Source organism: Lepidochelys olivacea (genome assembly GCF_965140295.1).
Source record: "Lepidochelys olivacea isolate rLepOli2 genome assembly, chromosome: 8".
Classification (NCBI taxonomy): domain Eukaryota; kingdom Metazoa; phylum Chordata; order Testudines; family Cheloniidae; genus Lepidochelys; species Lepidochelys olivacea.
The window spans coordinates 44893927-44915807 of NC_140418.1; the positions used below are offsets into that span (position 1 = coordinate 44893927).

The 21881-nt window shown below is 48.5% G+C and overlaps 1 protein-coding gene across 1 annotated transcript; it reads right to left on the bottom strand.

Moving 5' to 3' along the window:
• Positions 1-1774: 1774 nt before the first annotated feature.
• On the bottom strand, positions 1775-19473 carry LOC311524769 (flavin-containing monooxygenase 5-like). Its single transcript, XM_084636243.1, has 9 exons — positions 19360-19473; positions 16066-16244; positions 14448-14636; positions 13870-14032; positions 8619-8761; positions 6705-6904; positions 5836-6188; positions 4782-4854; positions 1775-3967 (listed from the first exon to the last, which is right to left on the bottom strand). Exons 2-9 carry the CDS (start codon positions 16204-16206, stop codon positions 3622-3624), a joined length of 1608 nt encoding a protein of 535 aa, XP_084492369.1. The 5' UTR covers positions 16207-16244; positions 19360-19473; the 3' UTR covers positions 1775-3621.
• Between the last annotated feature and the right edge of the window lie 2408 nt (positions 19474-21881).

Sequence of the window (21881 nt, forward strand, 5' to 3'; positions counted from 1 at the left end):
TCACACCCCCAATGCAAAACTGATGTAGGAACAGGTGTCATTTATGCTTCTGAATACATTGCAGGGTTCCCCAATTCTTGATAAGGCATCCACAACCGCACTTTCCTTCCCCTTGCTATGGATTATGTCCATGTCAAATTCTTGTAAAACCAAACTCCAATGAAGTAATCTAGAATTGGTTCCTTTAGCTCAGTGCAGCCAACTTAAAGGGGTATGGTCACTTAAAACATTTTATTGTACAGATAAGGTTTGAGTTGCTTAACAGCCCAGACAATGGCATAGCACTCTCTCTTGATGACAGCATAATTTTGTTCAGTGAGGTTCCAGTTTTTCCTTAAGAAGGCAGTGGGATGTCTTTTGTACCTACGCTCAGTCTTGCCTCAGCACTGCAGCCAATCCAATATTAGAAGCATGAGTACTCAGCACAAATGGTTTGTTGAAATCAGGGATGATCAAAACAGGCTCTTTAGGCAAAGCCTCTTTTATATTATGGAAGCTTTTCTCACAAGCCTCTGTCCATACCATCCAGTCTTGTTTTCCCTTTTTCATAAAGTCTGTTATGGGGGCCACAATGTCACTAAACCCCTTTACAAACCTATGGGAATAGTTGGCCACACCGATAAAGGACTGGACCTTTGATCTAGGGTTAATTAAGTGCAGGGATATACATATTATAATGCAATAGTGTTCAACAGGTTACAGATAAGTGAAGACAACATCATTCCTATTCCGCTGGCCTGTCAGCATTACAATGTTCTTGCTTGATGTATGTACCCAGTGGATATTAATAGCTCCAGCAATATACACTGGAATTATGACTCAACTGTGTGGAGTTGGGAAATGGATCTACACGAGACATAGGAATGTGCTTTCCCCATCTGGGAGTTACTTCCAAAGGAATTTGAAAGACAATGAAAATTTGTTTACATATCACGTGAACAGACTCATCAAGCTAACAAGGGTTGAAAGCAAACCTCATGCTAACAAGCTGGGAAGAGGACAGCATGGAGTCTACACCCCGCAGGAGAGAGAAGCTTGGTCCGAGTTTTACTTTTCAAGGAAGACATTGCAAAGGGTTACTGGTCTGTAAAGAAGGGGGCTGTACCTCCAGTGATAAGCAGGTGAATTCTACTGTATGATAAAAATGCATAGAGTGAGGTTTTTGTTGAAAGCTAATGACACATTCATGATTAATAGCAATGTGAGATGTCTATATTAACACTGTAGGAGGTAATATGGATACTTAATGATATTGTGCTTTAAAGTCTGTGGCCAACCAGGGAGAAACAGGTTCGCTGCCAGACAGGATAGAAGGCAGCTATCTACCTGTCTCATCTGTCAATTAAATATGGTAGAAGCAAAACAATGGAAGCCCCATTTCCATACAGGGAATGGGAAGCTGGTTCCTTCCCCACTCTGAACTCTAGGGTACAGATGTGGGGACCTGCATGAAAACCCTCTAAACTTATTTTTACAAGCTTAGGTTAAAACTTCCCCAAGGTACAAACTATTTTACCTTTTGCCCTTGGACTTTATTGCTGCCACCACCAAGCATCTAACAAATATATAACAGGGAAAGAGCCCGCTTGGAAACGTCTTTCCCCCAAAAATCCTCCCCAAACCCTACACCCCCTTTCCTGTGGAAGGCTTGATAAAAATCCTCACCAATTTGCATAGGTGAACACAGACCCAAACCTTTAGATCTTAAGAACAATGAAAAAGCAATTAGGTTTTTAAAAGAAGAATTTTAATTGAAGAAAAAGTAAAAGAATCACCTCTGTAAAATCAGGATGGTAAATACCTTACAGGGTAATCAAATCCAAAACATAGAGAATCCCTCTAGGCAAAACCTTAAGTTACAAAAAGACACAAAAACAGGAATATACATTCCATTCAGCACAGCTTATTTTATCAGCCATTTAAACAAAACAGAATCTAACGCATATCTAGCTAGATTACTTACTAAGTTCTAAGACTCCACTCCTGTCCCCGGCAAAAGCATCACCCAGATAGAGAGAACCTTTGTTTTGCGCCCCCCCACTCCAGCTTTGAAAGTATCTTGTCTCCTCATTGGTCATTTTGGTCAGGTACAAGCGAGGTTATTTTAGCTTTTTAACCCTTTACAGGTGAAAGGGTTTTTCCTCTGGCCAGGAGGGATTTAAAGGTGTTTACCCTTCCCTTTATATTTATGACAGAAGCCCACAGAAAAGGGAAGAATAGCATGAGGTCATCATGCTTCTTGAAACAAAGTCATTGAATTTGGGAAGATTCAAGCAAAGACAGAAGCCATCTTTGGCAGCCATCATTTGACAGACACAACAGAACAGAGCTCTTACAAGCTGAGAAAGATGGGGCCTTCATCCAACGGGGGGCTGCAGTCTCAGAAATTGAATATAGGTGAGAAACCTGCTTAGGCAAAGATTGTACCTTGCTAGATTAAGTTTTAGAGATGTTTTCACTTTTATTTGCTTGTAATCATTTCTAACTTTATCTCATACTTGAACTCAGTTCAATTCCTATCTTCCTTTGTTAATGAACTGGTTTTACTATTAATTGAAACCTACAGTGCTGCATTTGAATTAAAGTGATTGTCAGCTCCAGTTAATGAGGCTGTTAATTGTGTCTCTGGAGGAAGAAATGGCCCTTATAATTTCTCTGAACTGTCCAGGAGAAGGCTGGAGATTACAGAGGACCTGGGCTAGGGAAATTCAGGACTGGGAGTGTGTTGGGGCCACCTTGCTGGTTGTAACAAAGGCTGGTGGAAGCCGGAGAGGAACTGTAGACAGTTCTGGGGTCAGAGCTGCTGAACCAGGGCTGTCTAGCACAAGACAGACAGGGTGAGACCTGCATGTTTGTCGGGTGGCTGTGAGCATCCCAGGCTGTGAGCTACAACAACAAAGCATTGTGACCCAGGGTTACGGGGCAAGTGGTGGCACAACCCCTCACTGTTCTGGATTCAACCCCACACTCCATTACATTTTCACCCACTCATTAAGTCCCTCAATCCCAATGTCTCTGCAGATTAAGGGCTTCCCCTGTGCTCCTGCCTCAGGTACCCCAGCAGCACCACCTCAATGTGCAGTAGATCCAAGGCAGAAGTGCCATTTCAGGCACTGGTGCCCAAACTAGCAAGAGGCCAAGCAATCAGTAAAAGAGCAGTGAGAGTTGGGCCCAGTAGCCTACCACGGAGAACTCTTGACATATGTGTGCAGTCTCCTTCCTGCCGCTGAGACATTACAATGCAATGGAATTGTTGCATACAGATTACCTATAGAGGAAGGGTGGTGACTGATTATGTCTCATGTCACAATGGCCCCACTTAAACTTCCTGAGCTATTGACATCTGTGCCTGTCTGTGGTCTTTATAATCATACCAGCTAGCAGCCTAAGGAATACTTAATGGAACCAAAGATCTCTAACACAACAGCAGACAGTGACAGCAGACAAAATAATCAGCAGCAATAGTTGAGAGGGAGGAAATTCTCAACACATGAGTGGAAGTGGACGGTTACACTGGATGTGTGATAAAGTTGCAGGGAGCAAATTAGAAACCAACAGAAACCAGGTAATCACATTTTACATAATCCCCTTTTCCTGTGTAACCATGTAGAGAATAAGAATTTAAAAATAAGCAATAATTATAGCAAAGAGAGCAATGGCACCAACTATCTTAAACAAATTGGGCATTGAGGTGTGGTGGGTATAATCTCCTACTGCCCTGGTTTTCAGAGGTTTAATGATCCGTTCTCTCTGGGTCAGGATGGCTTTCCTGGCTCCATCCCATTTCCCTGGCCCTCTCAGGCGGTACTGGTATGGCGTGCAGGGGCCAAAGAAAACCTCCATGGCAAGCTTTGGATCCGTGAGGAAGAGAGACAGCAGGTTGGGCTTGACTCCTGCCAGGCAGGCAAGTTCATCCATGTATTCAACATAATCCACTTGGATAGTGTGGCGCGGGCTTTTTACATACCTGAAATAAGAGAGAGATGTGTGGGTGCCCTTGTAGTGTGATCAAATGGAGACTGCACTGACCAGGAAATGACATTCTTGAGGGGCACCAAATTTGGAGAATTTCTGCCTCTGGAATTAATTCCCACTATAACTGGAATTAAAGGAAAAGCTGGGTCACGATTCCATGTGAAGTCGTAACCCATGCCAGGTGGGTATAAGTGTCTTTGCCCCCTTCTAATGGCAGGTCTCCAGAAGAGATTTATGTGGTTGCTAAATGGAGTTTGCTCAATTGGTAAGATATGTGCTTTTAGCACTGAAAGCCCCGTCTTCCAACTCCACCGTCAGTTTTATATAGGTTGATTTTAAAAGTGGTGCCTAACGTGGGGCTCAAGTGCCAGAAGATCTGACAGTCTTAGGAAGAACTTCTCCAGGTGGGGGATGTCTGCAGAGAGGGTGAGTCCTTATCTCCTTCTATTGGCTGAAACAAGATTTTCTCCCCTATTCGCTGCTGGATTCAGCCACGATCTGGGGGATAGGGATGAGGATCATACTGCTTAGTTTTCTACAGCTATAATTATAATATTTAATCTTGTTCTTTTATGTCACATTTATGTGTGGAAGGAAGATAGAGATGGGAGAAGAATTCCAGATCAAATAATTGTTTACAGATAAATTTTAACGAAGAGAGCTAAAGCTGGAAATACCTTACTCTTTACAACAAATTGATGACACATTGGAGGTATGTTAGAGAATGATAGAAACTTAAGACATTCTCAGGGAAAGACTCCTTCCAAGCATGCCCAGTAATTATTACTTCACATAAAGGTTCCTACCGTTTTTCCATTTCGTCTTTCTTCTGTGTAATATCGGCCATCATGTCGCTTGCTGTGGGCAACCTGATCTGCCCTAGAAGGGAAAAGCCAGAGTATGAGCAGAGATGTGTCTGGCTCCTTCAAGAGGGGGATCAGCCATTTCCAGAGAGAGCTCTGTGTGTGAGGGATGGGGGAAGTCGTTGTTTCCTACAGGAAGCACTGCACCCTGGGCTGGGAAGGCCGTGATGACTTTGTGTCCCCAAAGTCCAGAGCTTGGAGCTCCTGGAGCACAGTGGGCAGCCAGATTCTGTGAGAGATGTGGCGGTAAGACAGTCTATCTTCAGGCCTGCTGTCAGGGGAGGGGCCAAAGGGGGCAACTGCCCAGGGGTTCAGGCGATTTAGAAGGGCCTGGGGCCCCCAGCTGCTGCCGTGGTAGCACGCCCAGCAGCGCAGCTGGCAGAAGCTCACTGGGCACCAGCAGCACAGCCGGCAGCAGCTCACTGGGCACCAGCCAGCAGAGGTGCAGCACAGTCCAAATATCAGGCGGACCATGTCCGCACGGGCGTGGCTTGTGCGTGCGTGCACCAGCTGCCGCAAGTGATCCAGCTCCGCCCCCATGTGGCGACACCACACCGGGCCTGGGGGCCCATTGACTGTTCTGCTCTGGGGCCTGGAATTGTTATCGACGGGCCTGTCTATCTTTGTCAGGGACCTGCCTGGATCTAGAGTTGAGATTCCTTCCCCCACAGCTTCAGTACTTCCTGTGACTCCTCTCCCCCATTTCCTGGGATCACAACGCTTCCATGCTTCCAAAATGGGAGGAGTGAAGGCCCAACCACCTCAAATACTTGGGATTGAAACAGCACTATCGTGGAGAGGGACATGGGCTGGCTCATCATCATGGCACTCATACGGGTACTGCTGCCACCTGCCAGCCCAGGGACTGCACAGCTCTGCTGAATTCAGCTAGTACCATACCAATCCAGCAAGGCTCTTTACTAACACAGGCTTAGGGTTTTGGAGAGCTCTATAGTCCAGAGACCCCGGGCTATTTCCTGCATTTTGGTTCACGTACCGTTGAACACTTGTGTGGCCAAGCGACTCTGGAGTTCTGCAAGGGGCATGATGGCCCCCAGTGGCTGGATGAGACCAATGAAAGCCAGAGTTGGCTTCTCCAGGTGAGGAGGGAAGATGAATTTATACAGGGAGACCTGGTTTTTGACCACTTTGACACAGTCCTGGAGAAAGGGGAAAGAGAAGCTGTATCCCGTAGCAAAGAAAACTGCATCAATGTCCTCCTCTCTGGTGCCGTCTTCGAAGATGACGCCAGTTTCAGTGAACTCCCCGATGTTCGGTTTCACCAGCACTTTGCCAGAGATGATGCGGTTCGGCAGGTCATCGTTGATAGTTGGGTGTTGGCTCATAATCCTGCATGGCAAAGAGAAAGTGTGTCAAGATCTGTCTGGGCAAATGGCGTACCTCTGAAAGTGGGGGAGGATCAGTGCGATGATCAGGTCTCCTCTCCTTTGTTACTAGTCTCAATGTTAGAATTTGGCTCAGGCAGCACAGCCGTATTACTAGCAGCATGAGTGCAAAAGGCTATTTGAAGATGCTTGGTGTCCATTATGGCTCCAGTAGCGTAATGGACCCTTAAAGGGGGCAGAAACAGCCTCCTGAGGTTACCCCCAGGCAGGAGGTACCGCCCTATGGCCATTCTTCCCAATGGTCACAGGAAGGAGGGCGTAAGCTCTGAGGATGCTCTAACATACCCTGACAGCTGGGTTGGGCCCTTCTTGGTGCCAGAACACAGGAAACACAGAATTACCCTCCCACCCCTACCCAAGTGCAGTGATGGTGGAAGGGAGAAGTCAAGACCTCAGTGTTTTATATCTAACGCCAATGATTTGTCATCCTGCCTCAGCAGGCTGAGGTGTTTGAAAGCACCTGTGCTGAGGCCTTAGACCATAGTGTGCGTGGTTGAATCTTGCATTTACGATGTTCTCCGCCCATTGGTTAACCATGGATGTAGGCAACATCTGCTTGAAAAAGGCTTTAAACCTGGTGGAGAGCACTATGTCCACAGGGTACCCTTGCTCCGCAACACGATTCAGCACCCATGCCCCACGCCTGGTGCTGAGGAAGACCTAGACAGTGGAGAAAGAGAGCTCTCTTGGACATTGACACATACTGTACTGGGTCACGCTACTTGGCACTTCATGGCATTGTCAGGGATTGTTACGGTCATGAGTTATTATCTGCAATAGGGTGAGTAATACAGGCCCCAGTTGAGATCAACTCCAGTGTGCTGGACACTTGTACAGCCACATTGTGAGGGACGTTCCTGCCCCAAAGAGCTGACAGTCTTAATCTTCATCCCTGCCCACTCGGCCCTGGTTCCCACTGGCATCCCCCCAGGCATGATTTCCACTGACATCCCCTGCCTCCGACTCCCAGCTGTAGTCTCACTGGAGGTTTTGGGGATCTCAGAGAGAAGCCTGGCTGGAACTCTTAGGAACCTCACTGAGCTGTGACCTCGGTCCCTGGCTGTGTAACAGAGCAGGCTGCACATAGCAGTTGTCTGCTCTATGCCCGGCAGGGTGCAGCCAGTGCTTAGGGCCGACACCGCATTGCTATCTGTGGGCTCTGTGGTGTCACGGTCTGTGCTGCCCCATTGCTGAGAGCCCTGCTGTCAGGCTCTGGCTGGACATCTGCCACGCACCCAGAGAAGGGAGTCTACGGCTGTGTGCAACCCCAGCGAATGGCACTGTGGGATCACACAAAGGACAGGCCTCGGCCTAGGACAGTTTTGGAAACGACTGGCCCATGCTCCCAGATCAGTATCCTTAACCCAGACATCACTGAACGTTCCTATAGGGGGCGACATGTCTCATTACAGGGACCTTCCCTGACCCTCCACTTCTGCTGTGCATCCTGTCACTGCTAGACACACTGATGCTCTGGGATGCCCTGGGGAACGCTGGGCTGCTAGTGGGCAGCTGGCTGGACCTGCTGTGAAAGGGCTCTGGGCACTAGTGACCCTGTTCTCCTTGTTAAACCTTGCCACCTTTTCTTTCATCTGCCCATAGTTCTGTTTCCTTCCTCTGCATTTATTTCCCCTGCAGCTTGTGCCCAAACCCTCTTGTATTGAAGTGACTGCTCTAGTCTTCAAACCAAGGAGGCTTCTGACATCTTTCAACACAACACCCAGCTCTTCCCTGGCCACGTCTGATTTCCTGCCATCTCTGGTCTCCTGCAAGGCTGGTAGGGATGTCACTGCAGGCACCTCCCAATGACTCTATGCAAGGTTCAGGTAGGCAGGGACAGATGGGCTAATGAGGAAGTGGGACATGCTACTTTGAGGGCACAGCATTGTGGATAACCTGCTGGTCGGTGTGCGTTGTGTCCCACCCTGTACCCAGTCTACAGTGGCTAGGACTCTGCTACAGTCCCTAGCTGTAGCACTGGTCTCTCTAGCTCCTGGTGGAGTGTAGCTCTGGAAGGGCCTAGTTCCATCCCTGCTGTAGGCCAAGATGGCAGCTGCCAAACAACTAACAGCTGTAGGCAATTCCCTATGTCCATTACATCCACTCGGTAAGTGAAGATTGCCCATGATGACGCTTTGATACTAACTCTGATGAACCGAATAAACTTTCATATCTCCTCTCTGCATTTAGGGGCTGCTTCAAATGGGAGTCTTTCCATTGACTTCAGCAGAGGTTGGGTCAGGACCTTAGTTTAGGTGTTTCTGGGGTTTGTGTGGTGGTGCGGTGTATTGGTCAGTGCTGCTGCCTTTAGCCTAGTGAGGTGGGGGGTGCTGCACTGTGCCATGAACGAGAGAGCCGTCCTCTTGAACCAAACCTGATCAGCTTCATGGCTGAGCTCCACGGCCAGGTCCCCTCCTGAATTGCCAATGCCGATCACTATGACTCTCTTCCCCGAGAATGCCTGAGGGTTCTTGTAATCCCTGCTGTGAGAGTAGCGGCCTTTGAACTTTTCAATCCCTGCCAGGAGAGAGCGGAGCAGCTTAGGCTCTGGGCAGTACGGGTGTTTGGCCTGTGTCTTTGCCCACTTGAACATTGTGGTTCTGGAGCTCAACACAAACAGTGAGGGGGATATCCCCTGTTTGAGGGAGACTGTGTGGGTGGGGACCAGAGTGACATTCTGGGCTGCACCTCTAAGAGGTGCACCACAGACCCATCACCCCAGGGGAAAGGTTGAGCGAAGATGGACTGAAATCAGTCTTGCACCTTTCTGACCCTGAGCTGCTCTGGGGGGCTGGAGATGCCCCTGGTCTATCTAAGTTATGGCAGTTCCCCACGTTCCCCTATGAACCACAGTGCTGCATTCTAGATTTCCACCCTGAGGCTAACGCCACTGTCAGCCTGTCCCCTGGCACGCCCCCCAAGCCGGGGATTGTACAGGCAGCCATATAGCCATCTTCTGCAGCGTCTGTACCAGAGGAACTGTCCCCCAGCTGGAACCGAGGCTTTCGGGGCTCTTTACACTGCTCTGGCCAGGTACCCAGTGTATAGGAGCTGGTGTGTGGGTTGGAGCCTTGCCTCAGAGTAATAACGGAGTGCGAGGTGTGGGGATAAGGAGCAAAGAAGGGAAGGGATAAAACGAATACAAGAGACTCTGCTGTAGCAGCTAAGCTTTCAGGGGAGTCTTCCCTCCTGCCCCAGCATAGATTCATAGACTTTAAGGCCAGAAGGGACCATGATGATCATATAAGCTGACTTCCTGCACACTAAAAGCCACAGAACCTCACCCAACTGCTCTTGTAATAGACCCATAACCTCTGGCTGAGTTACTGAAGTTCTCAAATCGTGATTTAAAGGCTTAAGTTACAGAGAATCCACCATTTACACTAGTTTAAACCTGCAAGTGACACATGGCCCGTGCTGCACAGGAAGGTGAAAAACTGCCAGGGTCTCTGCCAATCTGATCTGCGGGGAAATCCTTTCCAACTCCAAATCATAGAATCACAGAATCATAGACTTTAAGGTCAGAAGGGACCATTATGATTGTCTAGTCTGACCTCTTGCCCAACACAGGCCACAGAATCTCACCCACCCACTCCTGTAACAAACCCCTAACCTATGTCTGAGCTATTGAAGTCCTCAAATCGTGGTTTAAAGACTTCGAGGTGCAGAGAATCCTCCAACAAGTAACCCGTGCCCCACGCTGCAGAGGAAGGCGAAAAACCCCCAGGGCCTCTGCCAATCTGCCCTGGAGGAAAATTCCTTCCTGACCTCAAATATGGTGATCAACTAAACCCTCAGCATGTGGGCAAGACTCATCAGCCAGACACCCAAGAAAGAATTCTCTGTAGTAACTCAGATCCCACCTCATCTAACATCCCATCACAGGCCATTGGGCATATCTACAGCTAATAATTGAAGATCAATTAATTGCCAAAATTAGGTTATCCCATCATATCATCTCTTCCATAAACTTATCAAGCTTAGTCTTGAAGCCAGATACGTCTTTTGCCCCCACTGCTTCCCTTGGAAGTCTGTTCCAGAACTTCACTCCTCTGATGGTTAGAAACCTTCATCTAATTTCAAGTCTAAACTTCCTGATGGCCAGTTTTATATCCATTTGTTCTTGTGTCCACATTGGTACCGAGCTTAAATAATTCTTCTCCCTCCATGGTATTTATCCCTCTGATATATTTATAGAGAGCAATCATATCTCCCCTCAACCTTCTTTTAGTTAGGCTAAACAAGCCAAGCTCTTTAAGTCTCCTTTCATAACACAGGTTTTCCATTCCTCGGATCATCCTAGTAGCCCTTCTCTGTACCTGTTCCAGTTTGAATTAATCTTTCTTAAACATGGGAGACCAGAACTGCACACAGTACTCCAGGTGAGGTTTCACCAGTGCCTTATATAATGGTACTAACACCTCCTTATCTCTACTGGAAATACCTCACCTGATGCATCCCAAGACCGCATTAGGTTTTTTCATGGCCATATCACATTGGCGGCTCATACTCATCCTGTGATCAACCAATTCTCCGAGGTCCTTCTCCTCCTCTGTTACTTCCAAGTGATGGGTCCCCAGTTTATAACAAAAATTCTTGTTATTAATCCCTAAATGCATGACCTTACACTTCTCACTATTAAATTTCATCCTATTACTAGCACTCCAGTCTTACAAGGTCATCCAGATCCTCCTGTATGATACCCAGTCCTTCTCTAAATTGGCAATACCTCCCAGCTTTGTATCATCCGCAAACTTTATTAGCACACTCCCACTTTTTGTGGCAAGGTCAATAATAAAAAGATTAAATAAGATTGGTCCCAAAACCGATCCCTGAGGAGCTCCACTAGTAACCTCTATTCAGCCTGACAGTTCACCTTTCAGTAGGACCCGCTGTAGTCTCCCCTTTAACCAGTTCCTTATCCACCTTTCAATTTTCATATTGATCCCCATCTTTTCCAATTCAACTAATAATTCCCCATGTGGAACTGTATCAAATGCCTTACTGAAATCGAGGCAAATTAGATCCACTGCATTTCCTTTGTCTAAAAAAATCTGTTACCTTCTCAAAGAAGGAGATCAGGTTGGTTTGGCACGATCTACCTTTTGTAAAACCATGTTGTATTTTGTCCCAGTTACCATTGACCTCAATGTCCTTAACTACTTTCTCCTTCAAATTTTTTTCCAAGACCTTGCATACTACAGATGTCAAACTAACAGGCTACCAGGATCACTTTTTTCCCTTTCTTAAAAATAGGAACTATGTTAACAATTCTCCAGTCATACGGTACAACCCCTGAGTTTACAGCAGTTTACAGCAGTTCAGCAACTACTTGGTGAAGGAATCCATCAGCTATCGAATCCAGGAAAATCTGAGCCCTGTTATTATTACTAGCACTTGTCCTCCAATCTATATCTGGGAAGCTAAAGTCTCCCATGATCACACAATTCCGATTAGTATTTACTTTATTAAAAACATTAAAGAGGGCTCTATCCATATCCAAATCAGATCCCGGCGGTCTATAGCACACCCCAAGCACTATCCCAGGGGAGGCTGTAGTAGTTTTCTTCCCCAATGTGATTTTTGCCCAGACAGACTCTGTCTTATCCATTCCATCACTTCTTATTTCTTTACAATCTACCTCATCACTGAAATACAACGCTACTCCACCACCTTTGCCTCTATTTCGGTCTTTCCTAAACAGCACATACCCTTCAATACCTGTAGTCCAGTCATGACTACTATTCCACCATGTTTCTGTTATCTCTATAATATCTGGTTTCACTTCCTGCACCAGTAGCTGTAGTTCCTCCATTTTGTTACCTAGGCTCCTCGCATTGGTGTACAAACATCTTAATTTTGCTGTTTGGCCTTGCTCACATTCTTTACCCAATTAGGCACAGGCATTCTACCGCCAGTATCACCTATTAGACTGGTATGTACACTATCCTTCCTCCTTGTGTCCATTCTCCTACCCACGGCTGTATCCTTTCTTACTTCGTTTTCTTCCCTCTCAATGTTAAAATCTGGCGTGGAGATTACCTGGACATCTTCCAACCATCTCCCCCAGATTCCTAGTTTAAAGCTCTATGGTGATCAGTTGAACCCTGAGCATGCGGGCAAGACCTACCAGCTAGACAACTGGTAAAGAATTCTCTATCAGTAACTCCTCCCATCTAGTGTCCCATCACCAGCCACTGGAGATGTTTGCTGCTAGCAGTCATGTATCAACTATATGCCATTGTAGGCAGTCTCATCATACCATCTCCTCCATAAACTTATCAACCTCCGTCCTGAAGTCAATTAGGTTTTTTGCCCCCACTGCTCCCCTTGGTAGGCTCTTCCAGAAATTCACTCCTCTGAGGGTAACAAACCTTTGTCTAATTTCAAGCCTAAACTTGCTGATGGCCAGTTTATATGCATTTGTTCTTGTGTTCACACTGGCACTTAACTTAAATAACTCCTCTCCTCCCACCCTAGTATTTATCCCTCTGATGCATTTATAGAAAGCAATTATATGTTCCCTCAGCCTTCTTTTGGTTAAGCTAAAAAAGCCAACCTCTTTGAGTCTTCTCTCATAAGATTCCCCTGATCATCCTAGTAGCCCTTCTCTGCACCTGTGCCAGTTTGAATACATCTTCTTTAAAGATTGGAGACCAGAACTGCACACAGTATTCCAGATGAGGTCTCACCAGCGCCTTGTATAATGGAATGGTGCTAACTCTCCCCTGTCTCTACTGGAAATGCCTTGCTTACATTCTAGGACTGCATTAGCCTTTTTCACAACCACATCACAGTGGTAGCTCAGTCATCCCACGATCAATCAATACTAAATCTTTCTTCTCCTCCTGTTTCTTCCAACTGATAGCAAAAATTCTTGTTGTTAGTCCCCAAGTGCATGACCTTGCACTTTGCAGTATTAAATTTCACACGGCACAGATTGGCTTGTGGCTGGAACACCAGAGGTTCTGAGTAGCTGGAGTGGCAGATGGGAAGGGGCACAGGCTCAAATGAGTTTGTGATCAGGAAACAGTTTTGCCAACCCCAAAAAGCAGTTTGAGAGGTTCATAAAGCTCCTGGGGCTCAGCACCCCTAACAGAAAGGGAAGAGTCTGATACCGCAGTGCTAGCTGAAACAGCGAAGAAAGTACTTTCTTCCATCAAGAGAAGCCAGACAGCCATAGAGCAGGGCTTCTCAAACTGGGGTCGTGAGGTTATTACGTGGGGGGTTGCGAGCTGTCAGCCTCCACCCCAAACCCCCCTTCACCTCCAGCATTTACAATAGTGTTAAATATTAAAAAAATGTGTTTTTAATTCATAAGAGGGGGTCGCACTCAGAGAGGTCACCAATACAAAAGTTTGAGAACCACTGCCATAGAGCTACATGACTACTGTATCTGCTCTTCTTCCCTCACTGGCATGTTCCTGAGTGGCTCGGTGTATCTGCTGTACTGCCTGTGGCTTTGGAAGCTACGTAACGATTTGGGCTTTGTGTCCTCTGAATTGCACCTTTCAGGATGTCCCAGCACCAGCCCGGGAGCACGTGCTCATTGCTTTCCCTCTATTTATCCCTTTGGAAAGTCACGGCTCATCTAAGGCCCTTTCCCTTCCCGCTCTGCGACGTACCTGGGAAGGAGTCCAGTGGCAGATGGGCGTTGGTGTGATGGCCGGTGCAAACCATGACCCCATCAAAGACAGCCGACTCCTGCTTCCCCTCAGACTCCGTGACAACATCCCACTGGCCCGTGGAGGAGAAATCCGGGCGCTTTGTCACACTGACCACAGTGGTCTGGTAGGAAAAGGGCACTCACTTAGCTGGCACCAGGAAATTTCATCCTTGACGCTAACCTCCTCCCCGTGCTTGAGTCAGCAACCCAGCCAGGAAGCACAAGGCCAGCACACAGCTGGGACCAGCAGCAGGAGGCCAGTTGGGCTCTGCTGGGTTTTGCCTCACAGCGTCTGCAGATTCACTGGCTCCTATAGGGAGTAGGGCTATGGCAGCTCCTGGGACCTGGGCTGTAACTTCTGCCAGGCAGCCCCCAGACAAAAGGATCTCCCTGTTCCATGAGTGTGAGATGTTTCCTCATCGGGGGGAGAGGAGCGGGTTCTTTCACCCAGGTCTTTCACCACCTGTGCATGCGCGTTCACAGAGAGAGAGAGAGAGAGAGAGTCCTATCCCTGCTCTCTGGGCCAGCTCTCCTCACCTTGAAGCGGATGTATTTCAGAAGGTCGAAGTGCTCGGCGTACATGCGGAAATACTTCATGATTTTGGAGTTGTGCATGTAGTTGGGGAAATCGGCCGGGATGGGGAAGTCACTGTAGCACATCATCTCCTTGGAGGTGTTGATGATGACAGATTTGTAGATGCTGGCCCTGCCCTCTTCGGGATTCTCCTGCAGGAGCGGGAGAACATGGACATTGCTTTTGAATATTGACTCTGGAAAGTACAGCTGTAGCAATGAAGGCAGCATGAAAACATAGGTGGTGTGATCTCCCCTAATACAGTTGTTGCCGTGGCAGCCTCCCTGCTCCGCAGAACTATACCTTGAGCATCCTATACATTTCTCTCCATCTTTGATTTAAAGCACCTGCTGACACACACGACAGGTCTTTCCCTCTACCCCACCCCCATCACATGCACAGCCTCAGCCCCCACAAGCCCCTTCTCACCTATTGGACACAAACAAACACCCTCCATGCCCTGTGTTGACACCACACCCTCTGGAAAGCTTCTTCTGGTGGCATTTGCCAGCATGTCCCTGTCTCCGCGTGATGGTGTGAATGATCCACACCGAGGGTGTGGCAGGGAGAGAGATTTGCAATCGACGTGCACAAACGGGAAGCCCTACAACAGCCTGGTGAGGGTGAGCCACGCAGCAGAAGTTCACTGGGGCAAAGGAAGCTGGAGAGGAAGCCTGTCATTGCTGTGGACTCCTGCCTGTCTGTGCCCCTTGGACATCAGTCAATGTTTTGCCACTGAATTCAGTGGAAGCAGGATGGGGCCATCTGTCTGAGCGGAGCCTGAGGATTCCAGCACCAGAGCTGTGGGAGAAGCCTTCACTCACCTGTGGAAGGAACATTGTCCCATTTCTGGATAAGTCTGGTTTGTTCTTCTCCAACCTAAAGGATTCGCTATGAGCTGAAGCTGCACTGACCTTTCCCCTCCAGCCTCCTAACAACCCGATTGTCAGAAGCAAGGGCCTGATCGAAAGCCCACTGAAATCAATGGGAGTCTTTCCACTGACTTCAATGTGCCTTGGATCAGGCCCTAAACCAGAGCCACAATTGCACTCTGAGTGAGGTGACTGCATCTTCCAGATAGGTGGAAAAGACCCTTGCCATCCTCCTCTGGGCAGAGACCTTGTTAATACCTGCACACACCCATGGTACTCTGTATATGATAAGATTCCAGGATTGTCACTCTGAATCCTAGAATGTCTGCTGTGTCAGTGTGAAGTGATGGAAACAGCCACAAGCATGGCGGAGAGTTCTTCTTGCTCACACTATCACCAGGTTCAGACATCGCTGCGACTGACAGTCTGTTACCATCCTGCTTTTAAATTTCTCAGCCATTTTTGGCTTTTTTACACACAAAGGGACGTTACAAACTACATCTGTGTGACAGCATGGGCTTTCATCTAGTCGAAATAATAATACGATTTGATAAGTAGATTTCAGTCTCTTTGTTCTGGGTTTGTACAGCACCTGGCACAAGAGGGTCCTGATGCTTGACAGTGGCTGCTTGGTGCTGTTGCAATACAAATAATAAATAATAGCCATAATTAAGAAAAGCACCCAAACTCATGATGAACTCAAACCTACCTTGAACCTCCAGAGCCCCCCGATATCTTCACTTCTCTCAAAGCAAATGGGCTCCAGCCCATCATCCAAACAGCATTTAATGGTGCACAGTCCACTAGATCCACTGCCGATGACTGCAATCCTCTTTTTGGCCATGGCCATCTGTCTCAGGAGGAGGTGCTGAGAGTTGTGGAGGGATCCTGGGAAGTGAAAACATACCTCTTCTTTTCACGTGATTTACAGCTTTACCGCAGGAAGAATCCCTACAACTTCTGCATGAGCCAAGCAGTCCAGCAAAGGCATCCCACCCAGAAATGGCTTTGTTCTTTGGATCAGCCAAAGATACTAAACCACAGTAAGCACTTGTCTCCATGAGGAAGTTATTCTGGAAGAAGGTTGAAGTGAATATAAAGGGCTATAGCTATTCCGCAGTAACTCTCTGTGTGGACAATTGTATCTCGGAATAAGTGTGTCCCCAGGGAGACCCATTCCGGAAGAGCTATAGTGGGATAGTTATTCCTGGACAGCTATTCTGGTCAGTTTTCCTGTGCAAGCAATCCTAAGGCTCTTTGATCTGGAACGATCATGGTAGGTTATAAACTGTTCCTAGCAGGGACTGTCTCTTCTTTTATGTCCTGATCACGTCTGGGGTCCTTAGGTGCTATTGCACAGGTCTAAGAACAAAGTAACCTAAACTTTATCCGCTTGTGGACATGGACACTCAGTTTATTAGAACTGCGCTTGGCAAAATATGTCACAGGTTGGTGACCATGGTTTTCAGTGCAAGATGGCAACAAATGAAAGCTAACACAGAGCTGTGTAACAGAGAATAGAGTCTCTCTCTATGCAACTCTTTTAAATCCTAACTAATGCAAGTCTGCATACAACATGTCCAGTCCTCTTAGGAATCTTGCTAAAGAAAGATTAAAACAGGTAAATGTGGGTTAAGTAAGGCCGGTGTGAGGAATATGATAATACAAGATTAAGCACAAAGGGGACATCTATATTGCGGTCATGGGGTGTGATTGCAGATAGGGTTTTACCCAGGCTTCCAGGCAGGCTTTGCCACAGTTTCACTGCTCCAGTACCTGAGCTAGCTAGATTAAAGCTAGCTCGAATATGTCTGCACATGCTGCAGTCACACCCCATAGAGAGACATACGCTGTGATGGAGAAGATTTATTTAGTGGAATCCAAGTGGGTAAAATGGGCATAACCTGAGGAAAAGACAAATGAGGTTAAATATAACAACATATTTCTGGCAGTGAGAACTACAAAACCACAGAGCAGGGGAAACGAGAGAAGTCCCATTTAAAACTGGACTGGAGAATGCAATAAAAAAAAGTACCATAGGAAAAAAATCTGACTCTGGTCTGGACTGAGAAGCAGGGCCGGCTCTGGGCACCAGCAAACCAAGCAGGTGCTTGGGGTGGCACATTTCTAGGGGTGTCATTCTGGCGCCGGCCCTGCCGCCCCTAGAAATGTGCCCCCGCCGCCCCAGTTCGCCTCCGCTCCACCATCGCCGCTCCACCACCGCTTGAGAGGGAGGGGGGAGAAGCGGAGCGGCGGTGCGTTCAGGGGACCAGGCGGAGCGGAGGTGAGCTAGGGGTTGCTGGGGGGAGCCGCAGGAAGCAATGGGAGGGGGGAAATGAGACACACCCGGGTGAGGAGGCGGGGCCGGGGATTTGGGGAAGGGGCGGAATTGGAGCGGAGACGGGGGTGTGGGAGGGCACGGAAAAAAAGCGGCGGCGGTCAAATTTTTTTTTTGCTTGGGGAGGCAAAAATCCTAGAGCCGGCCCTGCTGAGAGGAGAGCGTGGGAGTCTGGGTAAGCTGACTTCCTGGGTCTTATTTCTGTCATTCTTAAGGAAGATTGTTGTGCAGGAAAAGGCTGCTGATCAGTGCTCACTCTGAACAGAAGGAGCACCAGTGCCAGAGACAACATAGACACATTTGGCAGGCTATACCCGGGGTGAAAGTAAGCCGGTACGCCCCGGTACAGCGTAGGGGCAAGAGCCGGTGCACCATACTGGGGCAGCCCGGCTTCCCCAAGGGGCAATTTAAAGGGCCTGGGGCTCCCAGCAGTGGCTGGAGCCCCAGGCCCTTTAAATTGACTCCAGAGCCCCGCTGCTGGAGCCCTGGGATTGCGGCTGCGGGGCTCCGGCGGCTATTTAAAGGGCCTGGAGCTCCCCTGCTTCTACCGCCCCAGCCCTTTAAATAGTCGCCGGAGCCCCGCCACCGCTGCTCCAGGGGCTATTTAAAGGACCGGGGCGGTAGAAGCAGGGGAGCCGCAGGCCCTTTAAATAGCTCCCAGAGCCCTGGCGTAGCGGGGGCTCCAGGGGCTATTTAAAGGGGAGGGGCTCCAGCTGCCTCTGCTGCCCTGGTCCTTTAAATACCCACTGGAGCCCCGCCACTTCCCCAAGGCTCCGGTGGCTAATTAAAGTAGCGGAGCAGTAGAAGCAGGGGAGCCCGGGCCCTTTAAATAGCCCCCGGAGCCCCAGGCTGCTGCTGCTATCCCAGTGGGGGAGGGGGGTGAGGAGGAGGAAGAGAAGGAGGGGGGCACTTACCATACAGGGTGGGCTGGGGCTGGCTCTGACCCCCTCAGCCCTGCCCCTTCCGCCCTCGGGCCCGCCCCTTCCAGGGGCCAGAGCTGGCCCCAGTGTACCAGTAAGTCACTCGACTTACTTTCACCCCTGGATACACCTTGCCATAAATCTTCCACTGGCTTTAACCTAGCACCAAGGAGGACTGCATAAACCCTGGCAGGTGCATCTTCTCCGTGCCTAAGGGCAGGATTCCACAGGCAATGTTGTGTGTGGGCTGGGGACAAGCAGTGGAGTCCATAACTGTGTAGGATGCAATGATCACGACACCTTGTTTAATTGGCACCTTACCAACGGCTCAGGGAGTGCCTCTCTCCTCCTGTCCAAGGCAGGATTTGTTTAGAAAGCTCATTTTTCCTGAGTAAGATGGACGACAGGGTCCGGTCCCAAAGATTTGGGGGGACCAGCTGGCGTCACCTGAACAGTATATGATGTTGAGAGAGTGCTGGGCACCCACCCTCTGAAATCCAGCCCCTTTAAGGTGTCTCTAGTCAGGCTGCCAAAATGAATAGTCACTTCTAAAACTCTTGGCCATGCTGTAAAGCACCTACTATCCCAACAGACATTGAAGACCCACAGATGCTAGGATTCTACAATCCCTTGGCGCTGTTCCTTAAAACTCCCTGGCCAAACCCATAACTGGACACTCCTGTGCTATTCCACACTACGCTGCACCTGCTACAGAAACAGCACCTAGGTAAGTCACTCCACGTACCTGCTCTCCCGAGTAGCTGCTGGCTCAGCAGTGCTGCCAGAGTCCACGCAGTCAATTTCTGCCTTCTACCCTAGAATCATATCCTTTGTTCCCCCCCGTTATAGGAGGGAGCTGTACTCTTGGTCCTGTATAAGTAACACATTAACTTGGCATCTGTTAATTGCTAACCCAAGATTTACCTCCATGAGTTAAAAAATAATTTCCTTACTTGCAAACACCAGACACTTGTCAGACTAAATCCAGTGTTTCACTAACTCATGGTAAATGAACATAGGATTTTACTCAGCGCAAACTATGGGGGTATTTGAGGAAGGACGTGCTAGACATTTAGTGAGTCAGCTGTGGGGTGCTGCTTGTGGTGTATGGACAACGTGGTAGTGGCAAGCGTGTGCCTCTGCATGGAGAAGAAGGTGCGTAGTGACGGATGGATTAATTTTTCATTCCCATGCATGTACTGTTATGCTGGAAGGTGCAATGGCTACCATCAGTCACAGACCTGGTTAACAAACAGGTGTCCGTGTGTACCAATATGCACTGGCATATGAGTCAAAGTTTCTCTCCAAGCGTTTGTGCTAATCAAACCTGGTTGCACAAATATTCATGGAAAAATGAACAACAAACCATACAAACGGGGATCAAACCAGGAGTCAGAGCTCCCCACGGTGTTTACAGAGAACTTCCCCTGTTCATCCAGCTCCAGTGCCCAACTCTCTTGTACCCCTCTTCCGTTACAGACAGAGGCTGCAGGGGCTTCCACCTGGTGAGATCCTTGTCCATCTGAGTGTGCAAGTGATTTGGGTCTTCAGATAAAGCTTCCACCCAGCTCTAGTGATGAGGTCGGAAATGGTGATGTCGAGATCACCAGTTCCTCTGGCAGGAGGAAATGAAGGAAATCTCTGCCCTTCTCATGCACGTGGTATGGCCTAGAAGGAAACACCCCCCTTCTCCCCCAAATAGGGATACAACAGCTGCTGCAGAGACCTGCTGGCTCCACACAACAGTGAAAAAATCCCTATCAAACCCAAATACTCTGCTGCCCACACAGTTACCCCCGGCAGGAGAGAGAACGAACCCACATGTTAGTCATGTCACTTAATGCACGCTGGGACAGTGCTCAGATACGATGGTGGCGAGGGTGGTATAGGAACCTATAGCGAACAGAATGGAGTTTTCAGGAGCAGGACACTTCCTGTTGGGTTGCCAGAGCCTCTACGCGTTTGGTTCATCATAAAGGTTTATTTCTCTTTCATTCAAATGCATCACCTTGGATAACGAGTTCCTCTAAAGACTTGCCTCCCCTCAATAACATTTTCAAGAGTGCCTAAAGTGACTTTAGGAGCCCAAGTCCCTTTTACCAAGAGTTATCTAGCCATCTAGGGGCCCAAATCTCACTGCAAGTCAATCTCGCTGCACCTCCCATGTGCCTACATCACTTGAGAATAAGACTTAGGCTACTAAGGCACCTAAGTGCTTTGGAAAATGGTGCTTCCTATATACACTGCTCTACCACTTGCTCCCAGACAACCAAATGCATGGGAGGCATCAGCACTGTATGAACAGCAGCTGGCTGAAGCTAATCCCAGTGAAGATGGAGGTGAAGTTGGTGGGGACAGTGAACATCTTCTAGAACTTCTAGCCATCAGGACAATGCCCTGTTCTGCCTTCAGATTATCAAATTGGTCTGCAACACTGGGGTACCCCTGGACTTTGCTGCCAGTCACACAGACAGCTACAGCATAGGAAAGGCTGGCCTGGCCAGGCAATATCATCTCTTCCTCTGGAACTTGGCCCTGGAGATTTACACAGTTTTGAGCTCCTGGTTTAATGATCGCAGTGCAGCACCCCAAGGGATGAAACTGCTCCAAATGCAGCAGCCCACTTAGTTAGCACCCAGGGCTGCTGAAATTACATGACCCCAATGCTTCATTCCCTGTGCAGGGTCCTGGTTGAATATTGAGTCAAGTTTGAGGCTGCTGCCCTGATGTTCAATGCCCTTCATGAAAATGGCCCAAGCTATGTAAGGGCCTAGGTCAGTCTCCATGACTGCTACATTTCACTGCCCATTGCCACCCACATGGGTGAGTCCAGGGAGTGTTGGAGATGGCGCTCTCATGGCAGCTGGTCCATGAGTCTGGAACAGGGACTGAACTGGCCAGAAGCCTGTCTTCCCCAGAACATCTGGAAGGCATTCTGCTTCGACCTAGCGTTCCCACGGTACCTATATGCCAGAAGAGCATGGTGGGTGCCCTGTGCAGCACTTCTACAGCCTGGGGAGCATCCCACTGTGTGCTAACCAAGAGAGTGGCTCTGTTGGTCCCATCTGCAAGCATGCCCAGGGGGAAGAGCAGACAGGGTTGTGAGCATAGTGGGGCAATGGCTTGCCTGGCTGTGCATTCATATGATCTAGCAGCCCGTGCCTCTGCCTTGGATGTGGATTTCCCATCCCCTTGTGCCTAAGGGGTGCATCCAGCATTCCCAGGGCGTGCGCATCATCCAACACCAGTAGAGCCACTCAGCACAAG

What these genes read in the sequence shown, in the direction of transcription:
- LOC311524769 (XM_084636243.1), bottom strand. Translation starts at nt 16,206, where the DNA reads ATGGCCATGGCCAAAAAGAGGATTGCAGTCATCGGCAGTGGATCTAGT. An exon ending in GGGGGCTCTGGAGGTTCAAG is followed by an intron (nt 14,637 to 16,065) that starts GTAGGTTTGAGT and finishes CCGCTCCTGCAG; the next exon opens with GAGAATCCCGAAGAGGGCAG. An exon ending in AAAGACGAAATGGAAAAACG is followed by an intron (nt 3,968 to 4,781) that starts GTAGGAACCTTT and finishes CTCTTATTTCAG; the next exon opens with GTATGTAAAAAGCCCGCGCC.